Source organism: Herpailurus yagouaroundi, unplaced genomic scaffold, assembly GCF_014898765.1.
Source record: "Herpailurus yagouaroundi ecotype Mexico unplaced genomic scaffold, PumYag 28, whole genome shotgun sequence".
NCBI lineage: Eukaryota > Metazoa > Chordata > Mammalia > Carnivora > Felidae > Herpailurus > Herpailurus yagouaroundi.
This window is the reverse complement of record NW_024412376.1, coordinates 24320276-24341701: the sequence shown is the minus strand read 5'-3', so window position 1 is coordinate 24341701 and position 21426 is coordinate 24320276. Positions and strand designations below refer to the sequence as shown.

At 34.7% G+C, this 21426-nt stretch overlaps 1 protein-coding gene across 4 annotated transcripts in view; it reads left to right on the top strand.

Moving 5' to 3' along the window:
* Positions 1 to 21426, top strand: part of TLL1 (tolloid like 1) — a 216892-nt gene that overhangs the window by 127262 nt on the left and 68204 nt on the right. For all 4 annotated transcript variants that reach the window (XM_040471047.1, XM_040471053.1, XM_040471056.1 and 1 more), the window contains 2 exons: positions 755 to 879; positions 11700 to 11815. In XM_040471047.1, the coding sequence (XP_040326981.1) occupies positions 755 to 879; positions 11700 to 11815 (241 nt within the window). The remainder of the gene's footprint in view (positions 1 to 754; positions 880 to 11699; positions 11816 to 21426) is intronic.

Below are 21426 nucleotides of genomic sequence, written 5' to 3'. Positions count from 1 at the left end.
GAGAGAGAGGGTGGTACAGAATCCGAAACAGGCTCCAGGCTCTGAGCTGTCAGCACAGAGCCTGACGTGGGGCTCGAACCCACAAACTGCAAGATCATGACCTGAGCCGAAGTCTGATGCTTAACCGACTGAGCCACCCAGGCACCCCGAAAATTTTATTTTCTTTCTGTGTGTGCATTTATCAAAAAACTATTTTGCTTTAAACTGTTGTTTCTAAAATTTGACACTTTCTTTTTTCTTGTTCTTTTAATATATACTTTGATACTTGGACTTCTAAGAATACATGGGTTAATTAGTAATTTAACTAAAAAATAACATATTCTGCTTGACTTTTACAATCTTAGTAACCTTAGAAATATGTATTATACATTGTCCTTAAAAATAGATTTCTATGAGGAAAATTTGTTTTACAATATTGTAATCCAAGGGTTCTTAGATCTGCTTAAAATACTAAAATAAAAACCATGGTTTACTTGGTGTGGGAAGCTATGTAGAATTCTAGATTTTAAAAATCATTTCTAAATTAAAGTGAATTTCATCATTGACTTTATGCTAGGTATACAGTTTAACACAACTTTTTTTTTCCTACTTCGATGAACGTGTTTTGAAAGTCTGGCACACTATTTAAATTTCAACACTGATGCTTTTTCCTTTTAATTGACACGATTTTGAAAAAAAATAATCTTATACTTGTAAGGAATGTAATTGTCTTAATTTGGTGACTTATGTGTGGCTTGCTTCTGATTTTTTTCAGGGGGATGTTTCTGGATACTATTCTCCCATCTCGTGATGATAATGGCATACGTCCTGCAATCGGTCAGCGAACCCGTTTAAGCAAAGGAGATATTGCACAGGCAAGAAAGCTGTATAGATGTCCAGGTATTGCACCATACGAAAACAGAACCATAATTGTGCCTGATTGCGCTCTTCCAGATGAATAAGCCACAGTTTACTGAACTGTTTACTTGTGTCTCTCCATGCTGGCAAGTGACGTATTCAGTTCAAAGTCAGTTAATCATAAAATGAAATGAGAGAACTCTGGAACACCCATTGATATAATTAAAAACAAATTGCTAGAAATCAAATTTAAGGCACAGGGATAGTATGTTTTATTCGTTTTAACTTAACAAGTAAAAGAGCAAAAAAGCATGATTGTTTCATAGTTGTTATTAAATAGTTGCATGATTTCATAGTCAAATGTTGAATTTTCTTGCCAACGTAAAAAGAATATTTTTTATTTCAACTTCAGAATTGAGTACTAAATGATCTTTTTTCTTGCAAATACTATCATTAATGGTATACAAATTCAAATTTTATTAGTTTGAATTTTATAACTTTTTTTGAAAAAACTGAGTTCTAGCCATGTTGCTAGTGAGTTACTGTGTGTTTTGCTACTGGATAAAGTTGTGAAAAAGAGATTAAGGGAAGGTGTTAGTAAGAATGTTCCAAGACTCAATCGTCTAAGAGAGAAAAAAGGGTTTGCTTCCAAACTGGAAATACTGCATACTTTATGCTCTTCCTCCATAGTCAAAATCCTTTGAAACATCCTAATTCTAAGAAATATGTTTAGCTTTGGTTAGCACAGCTTTCCCCCAAATTTTGGTTCATGTATATATGAATGTATGTGTGGTGTTTATTTTTTTAATGTAAATTTCCACAGGAAAGATGGATTTATAAGTGAATGGCACCACTGTGACAAAAGAAATGAATGATCCTTGGGTAATTTCTGTCAATACTGGATGTACCATACTTTTTAACTTTGAGTGTAGAAAATTTGTGGGAAAATTGTGTGACTAATAGCACTTAAATGAGTAGAAAGTTCACGTATAAAACCAGTTTGATTGTCTATATACATATATATAACACTTAGAAAGCAAACTGGAGATACGTTTGCACACTGAATTGTAAGAAAGGCAGTGAGTAGGAATCAAAAAAGTAGTAAAAATTTGTGACACTATAATTTTCAGCCTATAGGTCTTAAATATTTAAGTTATTAATAGGAAGATAAGTATAGTTTTCACTTGAGATTTTCATTATGTACATACATAAATAGGCTATTTTTTTCTTTAAATGCAGTAATAATGTGTAAATTGGTTTGTTAATACAGTAAAACCACATTCATGAAGGTACCATCATCAGTGAGAAAGATATCTTGTGTTTTTAAAGCAGTATAAAAGGCAAGTTGCTTATTAATGGCATGATGAAGACAGAGCTAAGAAATATATGTATTAAAAAATAAAAATATATTAACTTTTAGTTCACGAAATCTTTGAGAATGACTTTTTTCCTATCTTGGACTTTTTAATGCCCACCAAACAAATCCCTCCTTGTCTCTCTTTTTTCTGTCTCTTGCTCTGTTTCTCTCTCTCTCTCTCTCTCTCAGCCAGTGTGTGTGTGTGTGTGTGTGTGTGTGTGTGTGTGTGTGTGTGTATGTGTGTGTATTTCTCTGCAGTCCTTAGCTTTGAGCCCTGTATATGGTTATGTATTTAACATTCTTCATTACTTTACAATGGGGAGTCCTAATGATATTGGTATAAATATAGGCCAAATAAACTTAAGTTACACTGATGTAGTAGGTTTACCAGTAACTCCAAGAATATCAGTGGAATAATGTTAAAGAGTCATAACTGTACATAGAAGACTAAATAGGATGACTTATTTGAGAATCACCTGGGAAGAAAGTGTTTATAAAATGAAATCTGGTTGTGTCTTTTTTATTTGTACTTTTTAAAAAAGTTTATTTATTTTGAGAGAGAGAGAGAGAGAGAGGGCAACCGGGGGAAGGGACAGACAGAGAGAGAGAGAGAGAGAGAGAGAGAGAGAGACAGAGACAGAGAGACAGAGAGACAGAGAGCAAGAGAGAGAATCCCACGTAAGCTCCGTGCTCTCAGCATGGAGCCCGATGCAGGGCTGGAACTCATGAACCCTGAGATCATGACCTGAGAAACCAAGAGTGGGAAACAACCCACTTGAGCCACCCAGGTGCCCCTAGCTATGTCTTGGTTTTAATACAGAAAGAAGGTATAAAACTGCATATTCCTTTGGAGTTTTTCTTGTTTTCTTTTGTTAGAAATTGCTTGTGAATAGATCCAATCAGAGGCATTTGGCTACACCATTCCAACTCTTTACTTTGTATCAGTTTATGCTGAAAGCTCTGTTAGATCTGCATTTTATAAAGGTATTCCTTGAAAGTTTAATCTTGAAAGGAATGCCGACCTGATTCACACTTAAATATGTGACGTTGTGGCTTTTATGGTCTGTGATAAGTCCAAGGGGCCCTGGGTCCAAGAGGGCAGACTTCTAATGGGCAGGTTATAATTTGCAGACTGAAAATATTGTTGCTGTTCCACTAATAACATAGGAAATGTGTTTTTATCTTTTCGAGATGAACAGCATTAAAATATATGTATTTCTAATTCCATTAAAACAATATGCACTGTTGTTTTTTATGAGACTTTCTAGCTGATAAAGAACGTGTAATCTGTTATTATGTTTGTCTATTTATATATGCCAAAGATATAAATTAGATTTGTATGTGAAACCTGAATTACTTATGCAGTCGGTGCCTACTAATTATGAAAAAGCTCCCTTCAGGAATAAAGTAGTGTTTTTAAGGTGATGGAACAAAGATAACGTTTCCTTTGGTTTAGAATTATTTTCATTGCCATTTCTTGTCTTTTAGAAGCAGACAAGAACAATCTCCTTATGCATTGTTAATATAAAGAAAGAATATGATCCTTCACAGCCCTGGCACTCTTCTGACATAAGAGCTGGTCATCCATCGCTAGGCCACGTAGGCCCAGAAAGGGGAAGGAAGGGAAACAAAGGGAGAGCTGCTAAACCCCAGGATTCATTAGGTTTCAGGACAGTGCTGCTCAAAGGCCAATCCTGTGTCCTTTGGACAGCTGCCAAGTCTTTCTAGCATTAAGGAACCCTAAAAGGATGCCCACTAATGCTGCTTTCAACACCTGTCATTAAAATCCCTTGCATCCTGCATCGTGTCAGGACCAGATACACCCATGTAGTGGTGGATTATTATTATTATTATCATTATACTCTTCATCTTCCCTTTATGCCAGTAATCAGCAGTTTGCTTCTGAAGGAGATCTTCTCTAGGGCACATGAGTTGGAGTGGATATTTCTTCTCTTCATAAATCAGTAATGTGTGCTATTGTTTCTCTCTTTGTTTTCCTTGTGAGTCTCATTTTCTCAGTGTATTTTTCTACTTTGATCTAATCATAGGATTTCCTTTCCTTTTTTATTTCTAAACTCTTTAACAGTCACTGGTCTTCATTTGCATTTTCTCTTAATTTAGTTTTTATCTAGTGCCATAACCCCCCCCTTTTTTTTTTACTTAGTACTTATACCCACTATCAACCCTAATATTCTCTCAGTAAATCTTCCCCAACTAAATATGTCAAGTAACCTAATCAAATCAGGAAAAATATAAAATAAATGGTTATGTAAAAAGAAAGAGCCTTCTGAGAATTAGAATCTTTTTTGTTACATAGAAGCATACACGTATTCACACATCAGCACACGTACAGTCCGTGTTCACAGATTTAAAAGCTCTCAGTGCTGGTACACAACAGTATGTGTGCAGGATATCCCTGTCTATGGATGTGCATTTGTGTGGAGGTTTTAGGGATGGAAGGCCAGGTTCAGCAAGCATAGAGTCTGAATATTAAAAACTTCACACTGCTTTAAACATTTGTTTCATTAAATTTACCTTCAAAATTGATATAAGGTTCTTGGCAGTTTGCCAAAGCATTAATCTCTTGGTTCCTCACCTAATTTTCTGAGATTCCAGGTAGTATATACCTTCTGTACAGGCTTGTATACACACAATTCTTGGCTAAAATACTGCCCCACATGCAAAAGAATTAACTCAGCCATTTGTTCCCGCATTTATTCGTGGACTCATTTATTCATCTCCCTGTAAACATTCCCTAGTTCCGTGGATGGTACCGTGCAGAGGTCCTCAGGCAGCCGAAGCCAGAACTGTGGTGAGCATTCTCACCTCGTTCCTCCCTCACTTTTTGCAGTGAGTCAGTCCTGCTGCCTTCCTAAAATCTTGGATTCTTGCACATCCCCTCGTCCAGGGAACCTCCGCTTTTGTCTGGGTTGCTGAAATGCCTCCTAATTCACCTCTTGCTTCCATTCTTACATCTCTTTATTTCTCTGGCCATGTTTCTGTTAAAGTGGCTTTTTAAAAAATGTTTATTTATTTTAGTTTTGAGAATCCAAAGCAGGCTCCAGGCTCCCAGCTGTCAGCATAGAGCCCGATGCAGGGCTTGAACTCAGGAACCTGAGGTCATGACCTGAGCCTAAGTCGGATGCTTAAATGACTGAGCCACCGGGGAGCTCCTAAAGTGGCTGTTTAACATGCAAGTGTTGCTCTGCCTATTTGTAGGATAAAGGCTAATTTCCTTTCCATTATGTCACTTCAAGATTGTTTCCACTCTTCCCTGAGTGTTTTCTCTAGTTAGTTCTCTACAGCCTAGTTTGTCACCTCTGCTTCGTCACACTCCTGACACCATAGTATGCTTGCCTCTGGCCTCTTCCTCCAGCCAGAAGGCTGGCAACTGCATCCTGGTAAATCCTAGCTCATATTGAGGATTCAGCTCCTATGTCACGTCCTCCTTAAAGACTCTCTGGTCTCCCAGAACTGTACGGCGGTAAATGCCTTATTTGATCCTGGTCTTTGTATCTTACTCATCTAATCATCAGTTCATTTGCCATTTCCCACACTAGAGTATAAGCTGTCGTGGGCTTGGAGTTGGGGTTCCCCTCTTGGTGTTCTGAATCTGATGTAGATTAAGTGCTCAATAAATAGTTGCTGTATGAATGAATGAGTCACCGTTAACCCGTGAAAGGCAGCATGCCAGATGCTGTGGCCACAGAAGAGGAAGCATAGACAACACACACAAATGGCTGAGGCTCTGGGGTATCACACAGACAATATCACTTGGTGAGGAAGTAACTCATCCTTAAAGGATGCTACTGCAGTTCTGCGAGGAGTGCACACTGGGGGAGGATGGCTCCTTGGAGTGGGCGTTTATGCTTCATTTTAAAGGGTGATTCAGGGGCGCCTGGGTGGCGCAGTCGGTTAAGCGTCCGACTTCAGCCAGGTCACGATCTCGCGGTCCGTGAGTTCGAGCCCCGCGTCAGGCTCTGGGCTGATGGCTCGGAGCCTGGAGCCTGTTTCCGATTCTGTGTCTCCCTCTCTCTCTGCCCCTCGCCCGTTCATGCTCTGTCTCTCTCTGTCCCAAAAATAAATAAACGTTGAAAAAAAATTAAAAAAAAAAAAAGGGTGATTCAGACTAGGCTAGGTAGTTACTATTGAAATGTGCTTTAAAATATTTCAGTAATTAGGGGCACCTGGGTGGCTCAGTGGGCTGAGCACCAGGCTCTTGGTTTCGACTCAGGTTGTGATCTTGTGATCCTGTGATTCATGGCTTTGAACCCCCCATGAGTTTGAGCCCACATGTGAGCTCAAGCCCCACATTGGGCTTGCTGCTCTCAGCATGGAGCCTGCTTCAGATCCTCTGTCCCCTTTCTCTCTCTGCCCCTCCCCCACTCGCAAGTGTGAGTCTCTCTCTCTCAAAAATAGAACATTGTAAGAAATAACATAACTGGAGTAATTAATCTCACATTATTTCTCAGGTGATTGGATTCCTTTTAGCATTTCCTTGTCTTAAAGTCATTTTAAACCCACATTTTATTTATTATATTTAAAAGCTTACGGATGTAAGTATAAGTTAATTAGGTAGTACTAAGTTGATTGGATACAATTTTATTTCTTCCCCTAATCTAGAACTTGTCAAGCTCCTTTGGGAAGAGATTTATCTAACAGAAATTATTGTGTATATCTACCTATGTTTTCTGTAACCTTAATAAAATTATAATTGTGATCCTATGGAATATGGAGAAAGTTAAGTTCTCAATCTTTGGTATTTGATAATATTACAGACATTTGATAAGGACAGTATCTGTAGATGGAAGTGAAGACAGCTGCAAATTTAAGCATGTAATTAATAGGAAAAGAGTTTGTAATAATTGTTCAACAAAACACAATCCAAATAGCATTTATACAATTTAAACACAATTTTCTATTCTGGAAGAATAAGGTATATGCAAATTACCTGATTCGGAAGTGAAATTAATCCTATGATAAAGTACTTAGAAGTTTAACTGCCTTTTTGTTACTAATTGTTTTTTATTATGGCAAAACAAACACATAATATGAGATCTATCTTATTACCGAATTTGTAGTTGCACAGTAAATACTGTTAACTCTATGCACATGGTTGTACAGCAGATCTCCAGAACTTTTTCATCTTGCATGATTGAAATTCTATACCCACTGAGCAGCAACTCTTCATTTCCCTCTTCCCCAGCCCCTAGTAACCAGTATTCCACTTTCCACTTCTATGAGTTTGACTCTTTAGAACCCTTGTGTAAATGGAATCGTGCAGTACTTATCTCTCCGTAACTGTAATGTCTCTGTAACTGACATTGGCATAATGTCCTCCAGATTTATCTGTTTTATAGCATATGACAGATTTCTTTGTTTTAAGGCTGAATAATATTTTGTTTTATGTATATACCGTAGTTTCTTTATTCATTCATCTACTGATGGATGTTTAGAGTATTTCTGTCTCTTGGCCAGTGTGAATAATGCTGCAGTGAATACAGGAGCACGCATGTCTTTTCAGGATCCTGTTTGCAATTCTTTTGAATAAATACCCAGAAGTGGGATTGTTGGATCGTTTGGGAATTATATATATATAATTTTTGAGGAAATTCCACACTGTTTTCCATGGTGGCTCCACTATTTTATGTCTACCAACAGTGCACAAAGGCTACATTTTCTCCCATTTCCATGCAAATACTTCTCATTTTCTGCTTTTGTTTGTTTGTTGATAATGGCCATCCTAACAGATGTGAAGTGTTACTTCATTGTAGTTTTGATTTGCATTTCCCTGATGATTAGTGATGTTGAGCATTTTTTTTTTCGTATGCATGTGGATCATTTATATGGCTTCTGTGCCCATTTTTAAATTGGGTTATTTTGTTTTTTCCTATTGACTTGTAGGAGTTTCTCATATATTTTGAATACTAACCGCTCATGAGATACATGATTTGCAGATATTTTCCCCCATTCAGAAAGTTGTCGTTCACTCTGTTGATTATTTCCTTTGGTGCACAGAAGCTGTTTTAGTTTGATGTAGTCTCACTTGTCCATTTTGCTTTTATTTCCAGTGCTTTTGGTGTCGTATCCAAGAAATCATTGCCAGAATTACTGTTCTCAAGCTTTTCACCTGTTTTCTTCTGGAAGTTATATAGTTTTGGGTCTTACGTTTAAGTGTTTAATTCATTTTATGTTCATTTTTGTGGATGGTATAAGAAAAGTGTCCAATTTCATACTTCTGTAATGTGTATATCTGGTTTCTTCAATGCCATTTGTTAAAGAGACTATCTGTTCCCCATTGAGTCATCTTGTCACCCTTGTTGAAGATCATTTGACCATATATATATATATATATATATATATATATATATATATACATACATGGGTTTATTTTTGGGCTGTCTGTTCTCTTCTGTTGTTCTATATATGTCTATCCTATGCCAGTATCATACTGTTTGGAATACTGTAGCTTTGTAATATGTTTTAAAGTCAGGAAGTGGGAGACTCTAGCTTAGATTTTCTCAAGAGTGTTTTGGCTATTTTGGGTTTGTGGTTCTTTGTGAATATCAGGATTTAGTTTTTTCTCTTCCTGCAAGAAATGCCATTGAGATTTTGATAGGGATTGTGTTGACTCTGTGGATTGCTTTGGGTAATATGGATATTTTAACAATACTATGTCTTCCAGTCATGAATATAGGTCATCATTCCATTGATTTGTGTTATCTTTAATTTTTTTTTCAGCAGTGTTTTGTAGTTTAAGGTGTACAAGTCTTTTGCCTCATTGGTTTATTGCCAAGTATTTTATTATTTTTGATGCTATTATAAATAGGATTATTCTCTTAATTTCCTTTTGAAATTGTTTGTTGTTGGTGTATAGAGATGCAACTGATTTTTTGTATCCTGCAACTTTGCTGAATTTGTTTATTAGTTCTAACAGTTTTATGTGTATGTGGAATGTTTACTGTTTTATACTTTAAGATTGTGTCATCTGCCTACAGAGATAGAAGTTTAATTTCTGAATTATATTTAGTTTTACAGTAATTTTTATTAGGACAGTTATAATAATAATTTTCCTGTTTATGTTTCTTTATGTCTTTTTTCCCCTCCTAAATATGACATATTAAGTTCAAACACGTATTCAAACCCTTTAGACCACAATCTTCCTGGAAGAGGTTTCTATGGGTTAAGAGGATTCAGGGCATAATAACATTTGACCCCTACAAAGCAACTTTATTAAGTATATGTTAATAAGATGACCACTTAACAAAAGAAAACTGAAGCTGAAACTTTTGTGACTTAATTGTATGATATAATTAATAAGTGGTAATCCCATAACTAAAACTTAGTTTTCTCATCCATGGACTTTGTTGAGTAAATGAACCGACAATGCATTTTAACTTAGTAGTGCCACTTTTCTTCCTTGCTGATTTTCCTTTAGTTTTTTAATAATAGACTTTTCTTTTTACACCTGAGCATTAATTAATGTGTGGCTGGGGAAAGTGAAATATCTTTTGTAGTAGGGATCAGGTAGCCTGGGACAACCACACTTACTGAAGTAAATGCACAAACAGTTATAGGCATTATGAGTAAGTACTATATAATAGATTTACTTAATATATATTTTTAAAGTTTATTTATTTTGAGAGATAAAAAGAGTTCACGTGTGTGTGTATGTGGGGTGGGCGAGGTGCAGAGGGAGGGAGACAGAGAATCCCAAGTAGGCTCTGTGCTCTCAGCACAGAGCTCCATGTGGGGCTCTATCTCATGAACTATGAGATCATGACCTGAGCTGAAAATCAAGAGCTGGATGCTCAACCATCTGGGCCATCCAGTTGCCCCAAATTTTCTTAATATTTTGAATTAAATTGTGTATTCTGGTTATTTTCACTTTATAGAGTTTTCCGTTTTATCTGTTTATCAGAATAGTGTTATTTGTGTACATCTATGAATGAAATATACTTAATTGATTTATTTCCACTTAGTAAATCCAGTACCAGCATTCTGTGTGACTTAGTGTAGTTTTCAATCATTAAAGAATTTATTTTTATACTGCTATGAATTATAGTTTTTTTCACTGACACACACTCAACTCCCAAATGATTATTTAGCATCTGAACTGATCCTACTCAGAAGTGCATTGTTTGCATTAATAAAATCTTAATAAATTTTCATTTTTCTAAGGATTCTTGTAATGTTACATTTATCAAGAGCCCTTACATGATTCATGGAAAGTGCTGAATTATGTATTTGACCTTGAGCATTGTTATTTTATTCTAAAGTTGCTTTTATCTGCCTATTCATCAGAATAAACACTGCTTACTTCCACTTAAAATGTATTTTGTTGGTGCAAACTTAATATCTATGTTTTCAAATAAATATTTATATATCAGACTTTTTACATCTCTGTTTTGTTTGCAAAGTCACTATCTTTCTTTCTTCATTTAACTTAAGATATGCAAAACCATTTATTATTTATGGAGGATTTGTTGAGACGAGAGTTCACCTGCTGGTGGCTATGACTCTATAATATGGTAATATCTCAGTCTGATTTCAGTCTCCTTCAGAGAGGAGGGAGTTTTTTTTTTAAGTTATTGAGTGAAGGTTATAAAGATGACAGGCTGCAGTGGAGGAATTATTCTTGAATTAAGCAGCCTAGGTTCATATGGCACATGTTATGTCTTACAAAAGCAACAGGAAAACCCATTATAGAACGATTCTGACCACTAACCTGAACCAATGAACTAATTGTATCTTTGTTGAAATGGCCTTAGAGATGTCAATCACACAGATCTTGAGGCTGAGCAGCTGATAATTTGCTCTTTCAGTTGACTGATAATTACTTCCAAGAAATTAGACAGCCTTAGTAAGAGGAAAACATAATTGCTTTCCCAGTAATTTTTACTTATGATCAACAGAAATGAAAGAGTAAATAAATGTCTACATCTTGTTGGAAAATTTTATTCTTCCTTGATGTTTTTAACCTTTCAATTTCTTTCAGTTTGAGAAAAATTTTCATTGTGTATGACATTTAGATACCACGTTTATTGGTTGTATTCTAGTGATTAAGATTTTTCTGTTGTCAACTTTGATGTGATATTTGCTATTAAACTGAGCCTCATTTTATACTACATATACTCATTTTATAGCTACATCAGCCAGATACCCACTGGCCTGAATCTGAGTATGGGTGACCTATGGATTCCTCAGGAATGAATGAGGAAGGTCCCCATGAGGAGGAAATTTATGAATGCCATATTATTTATCTCTTAATCTTGTTTTATGGTTAGCCCTAATGATTCCATTAAGTACGCTGAAATCCTGGTAATAGAGCCATAAGAAGAAACTTAGGAACAAAAAGTCTTTATAGTGTACATGTATACATTCTTGTTTAGCAACAAAAGACTCAGGGCTTTGTTTATGGTGTCCATGTCTTTCCTAAAAATTAAAGAATGACCTTATCTCTTTAAAAAATCAAATATATATATCTTTTTTGTTTTCCTTTTAGCATGTGGAGAAACCCTTCAAGAATCCAATGGCAACCTTTCCTCTCCAGGATTTCCAAATGGCTATCCTTCTTATACACACTGCATCTGGAGAGTTTCAGTGACCCCAGGGGAGAAGGTAGTGCATACCATCGAGAGTTCTTATTTAGTCTTATATAAATATTAAGATTCATCTTCTTTTAAATATAATTTGCTTTATTTTTATTGTTATCTGATTCTTCAAATAATAGACTGAAAACTCAAAAATTTTATAATGGCAATTGTTTAAACTGTGGGAACTTTCTGAAAAATGTACTTTAAAAAATGGTAAATTCTCTAAAAGTGTTGAAATAATACAGATTATGTTCTCAGGCACAATGAAATTAAGTTAAAAATAAGTATTAGATAGATAACTAGAAAATCCCACACGTTTCAAAGTTAAGAAATATATATCAGATATCCAGTTCAACTAAGAAGCAATTATAGGGAAGATGAGAAATTATTTTCAACTATAATGCAACAAAAATACTGAATAGCAAGTCTGTACGATTCAACTAGAGCAGTACTTAGAAGGAAATTCACAACTTAAATGCTCACATTAGCAAATAAAAAATGCCCTAAACTAATGAGTTAGACATCCCTTTTGAGTGACTAGAAACAGAGTAGTAAAATAAAGAGAAAAGTACCTAATGGAGGAAGTAATAGATAAAAGATAAAATTAATGAGATGAAAATAGCATTATATAAAGTCTGAAGAAGTTGGTACATTGAGAAAACTTAGCAAAATAGGAACATGGTTGAAAATAGATCAAACAAGAAAAAGAATAACAGAGAAAGCACAATTATCTAATAATCAGAATAAAAAGGTTATCATAACCATAGATGCTATAGACGCCTAACATTATGCCAATAACTTAAATACGGAGATGAAATGGGAAAATTCTTACAAAATACTGTTGACTTCTAACTCAAGAAGAAAAAAACAACTTGAATACTCCTATAACCACTAAAGAAAATGAATTCCTATTTAATTAAATTATTAGATCTTTTTCAGCAATGGACATTCAGTCTCAGATGGCATAATTGTGAGTTCTAGCCAACATTCAAATAGGTGTAATCTTATATAAACTCTTCCAGGGTATAAAAAGGAAGATCCATTCTGCTATTTATATGGCTAGCAAAAACTTTATAGCATTCCTGACAAGGACAATATAAGAAAGGAAAATTATAATCCAAACTCACAGTTGAATATGGATGTAAAATCCTCTGTACCAAACCAAAGGTAAATGTATATGCGTGTACGTGTGTATACACAAACACTATTAGATGTGTCTCTCAGTTAAATCAAGAAGAAATCTCTATTGCTTATTTATTTATTTATTTATTTTTTTTAAATTTTTTTTTTTTCAACGTTTATTTATTTTTGGGACAGAGAGAGATAGAGCATGAACGGGGGAGGGGCAGAGAGAGAGGGAGACACAGAATCGGAAACAGGCTCCAGGCTCCAAGCCATCAGCCCAGAGCCCGACGCGGGGCTCGAACTCACGGACCGCGAGATCGTGACCTGGCTGAAGTCGGACGCTTAACCGACTGCGCCACCCAGGCGCCCCTCTATTGCTTATTTAACAACAACAAACCCTGAGCAAACTAGGCATAGGATACTTTATTAACCTCAGAAAGAAAATTGACAAAAATTACTGCAAATATCATTATTCTTGGGAAAATTCTGAAAGTATTTATTTCTATCACACCACTTCTTTTTCAACATTTTTGATGGAAGTCATGGCATAATAAGGATTGAAAAGGAAGAAAGTTTCCCTTATTATATTTAGTTTGGTTATACATTTAAAAATTAGTCAGAAAGGAAATGAATGAATCTATTAACTTCTGGATTCTGTCTTGAATGCTAATCTTAAAAGTCTTCCCAGACCAAGATTCTATTGATATTTATATTTGTTTTTGATACTTATTAAATAATTTCTATCATTTGCTTGTGGCTGATTTATCTGGAATGACTCAAGTAGACTTAGAGTTTTGGTGAAAATTCAGTTAAGGTTAAAGAAAGTTTGATATTCCTGATAATTGAATGTTAAGAGGATCATTGGTATGGAGCTGTCCAGGGTGTTGCAAAAACTCAAAATGAAAATTGAATGAAACATTTGTGAGATGTGAAGAATTTTAAACATAAAAAGTTACAGCTCATTTGGAATACAGGAATGCATACATAATTATTCATACAGTTGTTTTCCGTTTAAGAACTAAAACTCGGGGCGCCTGGGTGGCTCAGTCGGTTGAGTGTCTGACTTGGGCTCAGTCATGATCTCACAGTCTGAGTTCGAGCCCCGTATCGGGCTCTGTGCTGATGGCTCAGAGCCTGGAGCCTCCTTCTGATTCTGTGTCTCCCTCTCTCTCTGTCCCTTTCCTGCTCATGCTCTGTCTCTCTCTGTCTCAAAAATAAATAAAAACATTAAGAAAAAAAATTAAAAAAAAAGAACGAAAACTCTATGTTATAATGTAGTTACAGGTGTTGATCAATTTCTGTTTAGATTTCTGAGTAAGCGTTATGAGAATATATTATGAAAGTCAGTCTTAAAAAGGTGCTGGAAAGCAAAATATAACATCTGATAAATGAGAGTAAGTTTAAAACTATACATAATTTTGAAAATAAAATTCTAGAATACGAAAAGTTTTGGAACAAGATTAATCATAATCAAATTAATCAACTCATAAGAGCAAAATAGTATCAGGAAAAAAATTGTTCTTCCTAACCAATTGCAGCACCCATACCATCAGTATTCAAAGTTAATTCACTTTTCTTATCAGTATGAGTACCAATAAAACTGTGTTTTCCAAAATATTGCAAATAGGAAGAAATCAACACATTTATCATCTTTTAAAATTATTTTTCTTAATGTGTATGATGATGAGCAAATAAATTCAATTAAGTGGTCAATGAACAATATCAACTCATTTTTCATTCTATGTTTTTATTATTTTCTTTACTTCAAAATTTGGGTTTATTCGCTATTCTTTTCACTTCTTTAGTTGGAAGTTTAACTCACTAATTCCAAGAATTTTTTTCTTTTCCAATACAAATCTTCAAGGCTATAGATTTCCTTCTAAAAGCTACTTTATCTGAATTTCACTAGCTTGACACTGTGTTTTTGCTATTTTTCAATTCTCATTTTCTTCTTTGTCTCTTATTATTTCTTCTCAACCAGCATATTTTTTGGTAACATACATTTTCTTATTTGTAAACACATGTTTTTCCAATCAACTTTTTCTTATTAATTTCCCCTCTAGTCACTTCTGATGAGAGATTATAGTATGTAAGGTGTCAGTCCCTGAAATATTTTGAGGCTGGCAGGATGACCTTGGAAGTGGCCATTATTCATGAAGAATAATTATTTCTTTAAAATGTGTTTTGTGCAGTAATTGGATGCAAAGTTCTCTATATATGCATTAGTGTTTTAATTGTGAAGTGTTATATTCTCTAATGATTATTTTTTACTTCATCTATCAAATAGAAAGTTATCAAATATTTGTCAGTATTCAAAGGAGTTACTAATTTCTCTTTACTTTCTAAAATAAATACTATTTAAAATATATTTTGTTTTATATTATTAATTTTATATACATGTTATGTTTAGAATATAACATCTTTTTGATAATCAAACTGTTATTATATACTAAATTTCTTTATCTCCAGTTATGATTTAGGTCAATACTCTTATTTTTTTCTGATATCAATAAGGGTGCACATTCTTTTGATTTATATTCTTGCCTGATGTATATTCATCTTGCTTTAGACATCAGTCATTCTATGATTTTGTGTCTTACGCGTGTCCCTTTTAGAAGGCAAATAGTTTGGTTTAATTTTTTATTTAATTCATGATGGCTAGTTTTGTCTTTAGCTAGAGTGTTTATTGCAGTTACGTTTATTGTGGTTACTGATGTATTATTATTTCTTTTTTGCATTCTGTATGCTCCACTCTGTTTCTTTTATTTTACTTTTTGCCTTTTTATGTATTCAATTTATGGTTTCATTTATTTTCTCTCTATTGGTTTGAAAGTTTTAAGTGTGTATTTTCATATTTGGTACGCTTTTTCTACCAGTCTTTTTTTCATAAATATTTTTAATGTTTATTCATTTTTGAGACACAGAGACAGAGCATTAGTGGAGGAGGGTCAGAGAGAGAGGGAGACAGAGAATCCAAAGCAGGCTCCAGGCTCTGAACTATAAGCGCTGAGCCCGATACCGGGCTCAAACCCACGAACTGTGAGATCATCACCAGAGCCGAAGTCAGACACTTAACTGACTGAGCCACCCAGGCACCGCTCTAGCAGTCTTTTTAATGGAGTCATATTTAATTAGTATTTTTATCCTTCTCCCAAACTGTAAAAATATCCTAAAAAAAGATTACAATTCTCATTATCTTCATTTTTAGATGCTGTTATTTTTGTATTTTTCTTCCAGTTTGTTTCATCCTGACATAAATGAGATATTATTGTTTTTTTGCACTTAACATTTGTGAAACTACGCACAGATGTTTACCAAATTTTTTATTCTGGTAAAAACACGTGGAAAACTTGCTGCCTTAACTATTTTTAAGTGTACAGTTCAGTAGTGTTAAGTACATTCACATTGTGATGACGGTGATTTCCAGAGCATTTCCATTTTGCAAAACTAAAACTCTGTACCTTTTAACCAAGTCCATTTTCCCCACCCCTCAACTCCTGGCAAACACCATTCTGTTTGTTTCTGTGAGGTTGATTACTTTACATACCTCACATAAGTGGAAGCTTACAGTATTTGTCTTCTTGTGACTGGCTTATTTCATCTAGCATAATGGTCTCAGAGTTTAACTATGTTTTAGTTTGTGACAGGATTTTCTTTCTTTTTAAGGCTGAATAATATTCCAGTATATGTATAGACCGCATGTGTTTATCCGTTCATCCATTTATAGACATTTGAGTTGGTTCCGTCTTTTGGCTATTGTCAATGGTGCTACCGTGAACATGAGTATGTAGATATCTCTTCACGACAGTCCTTTCCATTCTTGTGGATATATTCCCAGAAGTAGAATTGTTGGATACTTTGGTAGTTCTGTTTTTCATTTTTTGAAGAATTTCCATATTGTTTCCCACAGTGGTCGGATCATTCTACAATCCCACCAACAATGTAGAAAGGTTCCAATTTCTCCACATCTTTACCAGTATGTAGTGTTTTCTGTTTTTGTTTGTTTGTTTGTTTGTTTGTTTTTTGTTTTGGAAGTCACCATCCTTTTTGGTCAGAGGTGATATCTCATTGTGGGGTTTTCTTTTTTTTTTTGTCTTTGTTTTAATTGACTTTATTATTTTTTTTAATTTACATCTAAATTAGTTAGCATATAGTGCAACAATGATTTCAGGCATAGATTCCTAAATGCCCTTTACCCATTTAGTCCATCCCCCCTCCCAGAACCCCTCCAGTAACCCTAAAGAGAGAGAAAAGGAGAGAGAGAGTGCGCCTGCAAGCAGAGGACTGGGCAGTGGGAGAGAAAGAATCTTAAGTAGGCCCCGTGCTCAGCATGGAGCCCAATATGGGGCTTGATCCCTTGGAATCATGACTTGAGCTGAAATCAGGAGTTAGATGCTCTACCTACTGAGCCTCTCATTGTGGTTTTGATTTGCATTTCTCTGATAATTAGTGATGTTGACTATCTTTTCATAAGCTTTTTGGCCATTTGTATATCATCTTTGGGGAAATGTTCTCTTCAAGTGTTTTGCCCATTTTTTAGCTGGATTCTTTTATTTTTTCTTGTGGAGTTTAGGATTTCTTTACATATTCTGACTATTAACTCTTTATGAGATATATGATTTGCAAATATTTTCTTCTTTTCTGTAGTTGCCTTTTTAACGTGTTATTTGTTTCTCAAAAAGCCTTTTAGTTTGACATAGCACCGCTTAACTCTTCCTGCTTTTTTTGCTTGTGCTTTTGTGCCATATCCAAGAAATCATTGAATCATGAAGCTTTTCCTCTATGCTTTCTTTTAGTTTTGGGTTTTGCATTTAGGTCTTTAATTCATTGTTGAATTAATTTTTGCATATGGCTTAAATTAAAGGTGACTTCATTCTCTTGTACATGAGTATTCATTCTCAATAGCATTTGAAGATTTATCAAATACTTTTATTCATTATTTCTTCTTGCATTTCGGACTTCCATTAAGGCTCATTTTTGTCCTGCCTATGGTTTATACTTTAGATTATTTTTTTATTAGCATTTTTGGGAAGTATTTTTTTCTGTTTGGAAATGTGAAATATTTTTTTACTTGAATTCATGATAATGTAGTTTCACTGTATATAATTGGCTATACGTTTAACTTTGTGACATATCAAAACTTGCAGAAATACTTTCTTTTTTTAATGTTTGTTTATTTATTTTGAGAGAGAGAGTGCACATGAATGCAAGCAAGTGACGGGTAGAAACAAAGGGAGAGAGAGAGAATCCCAAACAAGCTCTGCACTGCAGAACCCGACACAGGGTTTGATCCCATGAACCGTGAGTACATAACCTGAGCTGAAACCAAGAGTCAGATGCTTAACTGATGGAACCACCCAGGCACCCCGGCAGGAATATTTTCATTTGAAATATTTCTTAATGTAGGATCCTGGAAATTGAAGATACCAAAAGTGATTTAATGACACCTAAAAATTGAATAAATTATAACCATATAAAATAAGTTTACAGAAATTATTATAAAATTACGCTGTTTGCAGATGATTTCTCATGGCAGTTTTTTCAAATTCTAAAATCTCAAGATTTCTCCCAAGTAATAAAATGCATTTTAAGTGCATTGTATAACAATGTGTAATCTCTCCATTTATGTTACTAAACTAGTAAAATTCTGATAAGCATACACAACACATATGAAAAAATTGTCAAGCGCCCTACGTATGAATATAAAAACATGAATGTTGTGTAAATTTAATCAAATGAAATCAAGCCGCATAATTTACAAGACTGCAAATGTTTTGGCTCAGTATTATGAGGATAGTTCAGTATTATAAAATCTATTATTTTGTCAAATAATTGTATCAAAATGGAAAGAAAAAGCTGGCTAAAAATTTCATAAATGCTGGCAACACTAGAGTTCAATATGTATTTTGAATGACAATGTGATGAATTAAGCATAGCAGGAATGTTTTCAATTTAGTAAATATAAGAAACGAATATTTATTGAGTATTTACTATGCCAGGCACCGTGTTAAACTTCTCATGCCCTATCGGGTTTAGTATTGTAATTATCTCTATTTTATACATGCAGAAGTTGAACTTAAGGAAGGATTGAGTAACCCCCTTGACACCACACAATTTGCAATTGGCAGAGCTAATCATAAAATTTTTCTTTAGTTATAGAGAATATATTTTATCTTTTTACAAATTCAGAAGAATCAACTAAAAAAACACACTTAAGTTGATCAGATAAAACAAATATGTTAAAATGGAACAGAGTTTAAAAACTGAAGGCTTTAATGTGGGACTAAAAAAACTAACTTGTCATGTAGCAGGATGTTGAGATATGTATCATATGTCAGGATATATTAAAATTGTCAGTTTTTCCCAAATAAATATATAGGTTTTTTTTAATATTTACTTATTTAATCTATTACTTTGTTAAAATATTTATTTATTTTTGAGAGAGACAGAGTGTGAGCAGGGGATGGGCAGAGAGAGAGAGACACACACACACAATCTAAAGAAGGCTTTAGGCTCTGAGCTGTCAGCACAGTTTGAACAGCTGGGACTTGAACTCACAAACTGCCAGATCATGACCTGAGCACCAGATCATGGCTGAGCCACCCAGGTGCGCTTATATATTTATTTTTAAGTAGGCTTCATGTCCAGCGCAGAGCCCAATGTGGGGCTTAAACTCAAGGCCTGAACTGAGATCAAGAGTCGAACACTTAACTGACTGAACCACCCTTTTTTTTTAAATGTTTAAAAATTTTTAAGTAGGCCAAATTAATGTATAGCTTTAATGTAATTGCAGTAAATTTCCAATAGATTTTTGTTTCATACCTATACCCAATTATTTCAGAGATTATTTATAAAATATTAAGGGTTGGGGCACCTGGGTGGCTCAGTCGGTTAAGCGGCCGACTTCGGCTCAGGTCATGATCTCGTGGTCTGTGAGTTCGAGCCCCACATCGGGCTCTGTGCTGACAGCTCCGAGCCTGGAGCCTGTTTCAGATTCTGTGTCTCCCTCTTTCTGACCCTCCCCCGTTCATGCTCTGTCTCTTTCTGTCTCAAAAATAAATAAACGTTAAAAAAAAATTTTAAATATTAAGGGTTGGAATAACCAAGGCAAGTTAGAAAAAAATGAAGAAAAGTGGATTGCACTGTAAGATGATAGAAAAACATTATGGAGCTTTGGTAATTCATACTCTGTGGTAATATCAAAATAGGCTTCTGAATCAATAGAAGAAACTAAAAAGACCAGAACTGTGCTTGAGGGCAAAAAAAACTTGTCATATATTTGTTTATAAAGATTATTTTTCAAATAAGTTGGGCAAAAATTTTTTAAATAAATAATAATGAAATCATTTTTAAGTAAAAAAAAATTAAACTTACACTTCATATTTTTCTGAAGAAAACATAAGTGATTTGTTTTGTTTTGTGTTTCTGGAAAAGTGGTGTTGAGTACACAAATCAAAAATAAGATAATGAAAAATAATACATGAGAATAATTAAATAAATCAAGTCTCTTTTTAATCATACAAAACCACAAATAAGAAGCAAGCAAAGTGGAAATGCTGAGATAGGAGAGCTCAGATCTTCTTGAGAGATCTAGACTTTTGATACTGACTTTGAAAGGTATAAAGGGATTCCAGAAACAAGGAAAGTGAGAGTAGTGTCCTGGGAGGAATTACGTACACCCTGAATAAAGGATGCTGGAATTGGGGTGCTTTTTCAGGACACAACGGCAAGAAGTCAGGGATGGGTGGGATGAAGATTCTGTGTTTGAGGTAGTGAAAGATGAGGCAGCAGTGGTGGGTTATGACCCTAGAGTCGTGATGTCCAGGCTTAGAAATTTATGTTGAGTTGAATGTGAAGCCACTGGTACCCAACTTTGAAAGGATTAAAGTGGCCATACAGGTAGGGTGAATTAGAGACCAGTGAACCTGAAAACCAAACACGGCTTTTGAAATTATTTCAGTTAATGCAAAGAGGTATGGAGAACAAGGTCAGTGAAAATGGAGGGAGAACATTAGGGGAATTGTGCAAATTGGAATTGATTAAGTATGGAGTGGAGTAGGAATTAAGGAAGAGGAGGTGTGAAAAATGTTCCTCTGAGTAGTTGGTAATGACACATCAAAACGTCAAAATCCGGGTATTATCATATAATTTTAAGTAGAGAAATTACCTTTATGTCATAATCCAATGCCTGTTTTTCACCTGTCATGTAATAAATCCCTGATGGAATTAGGGATCTACCTGATGCATACAACTAGTTTGTTGTAAAGCAGGGACTTGAGCCAAAGCCCCAGGTTCTCCTGTCTATTCTTTAGATTTTAAAGTAAGAATCCCTTACTTTAATGTGTTGATTTTGCTGTGAAACCTTATAATTAAGCTGATATTTTTAGGTTTCCCAGCATAGTTGGATTAAGTAAATTGGGTCAGTAGTTTTATTTATTTGATAACTGTCTTCAGGACTTATATTGTGAGGATTTATATTTACCATGAAAATATTAATACATGAGAATCTTA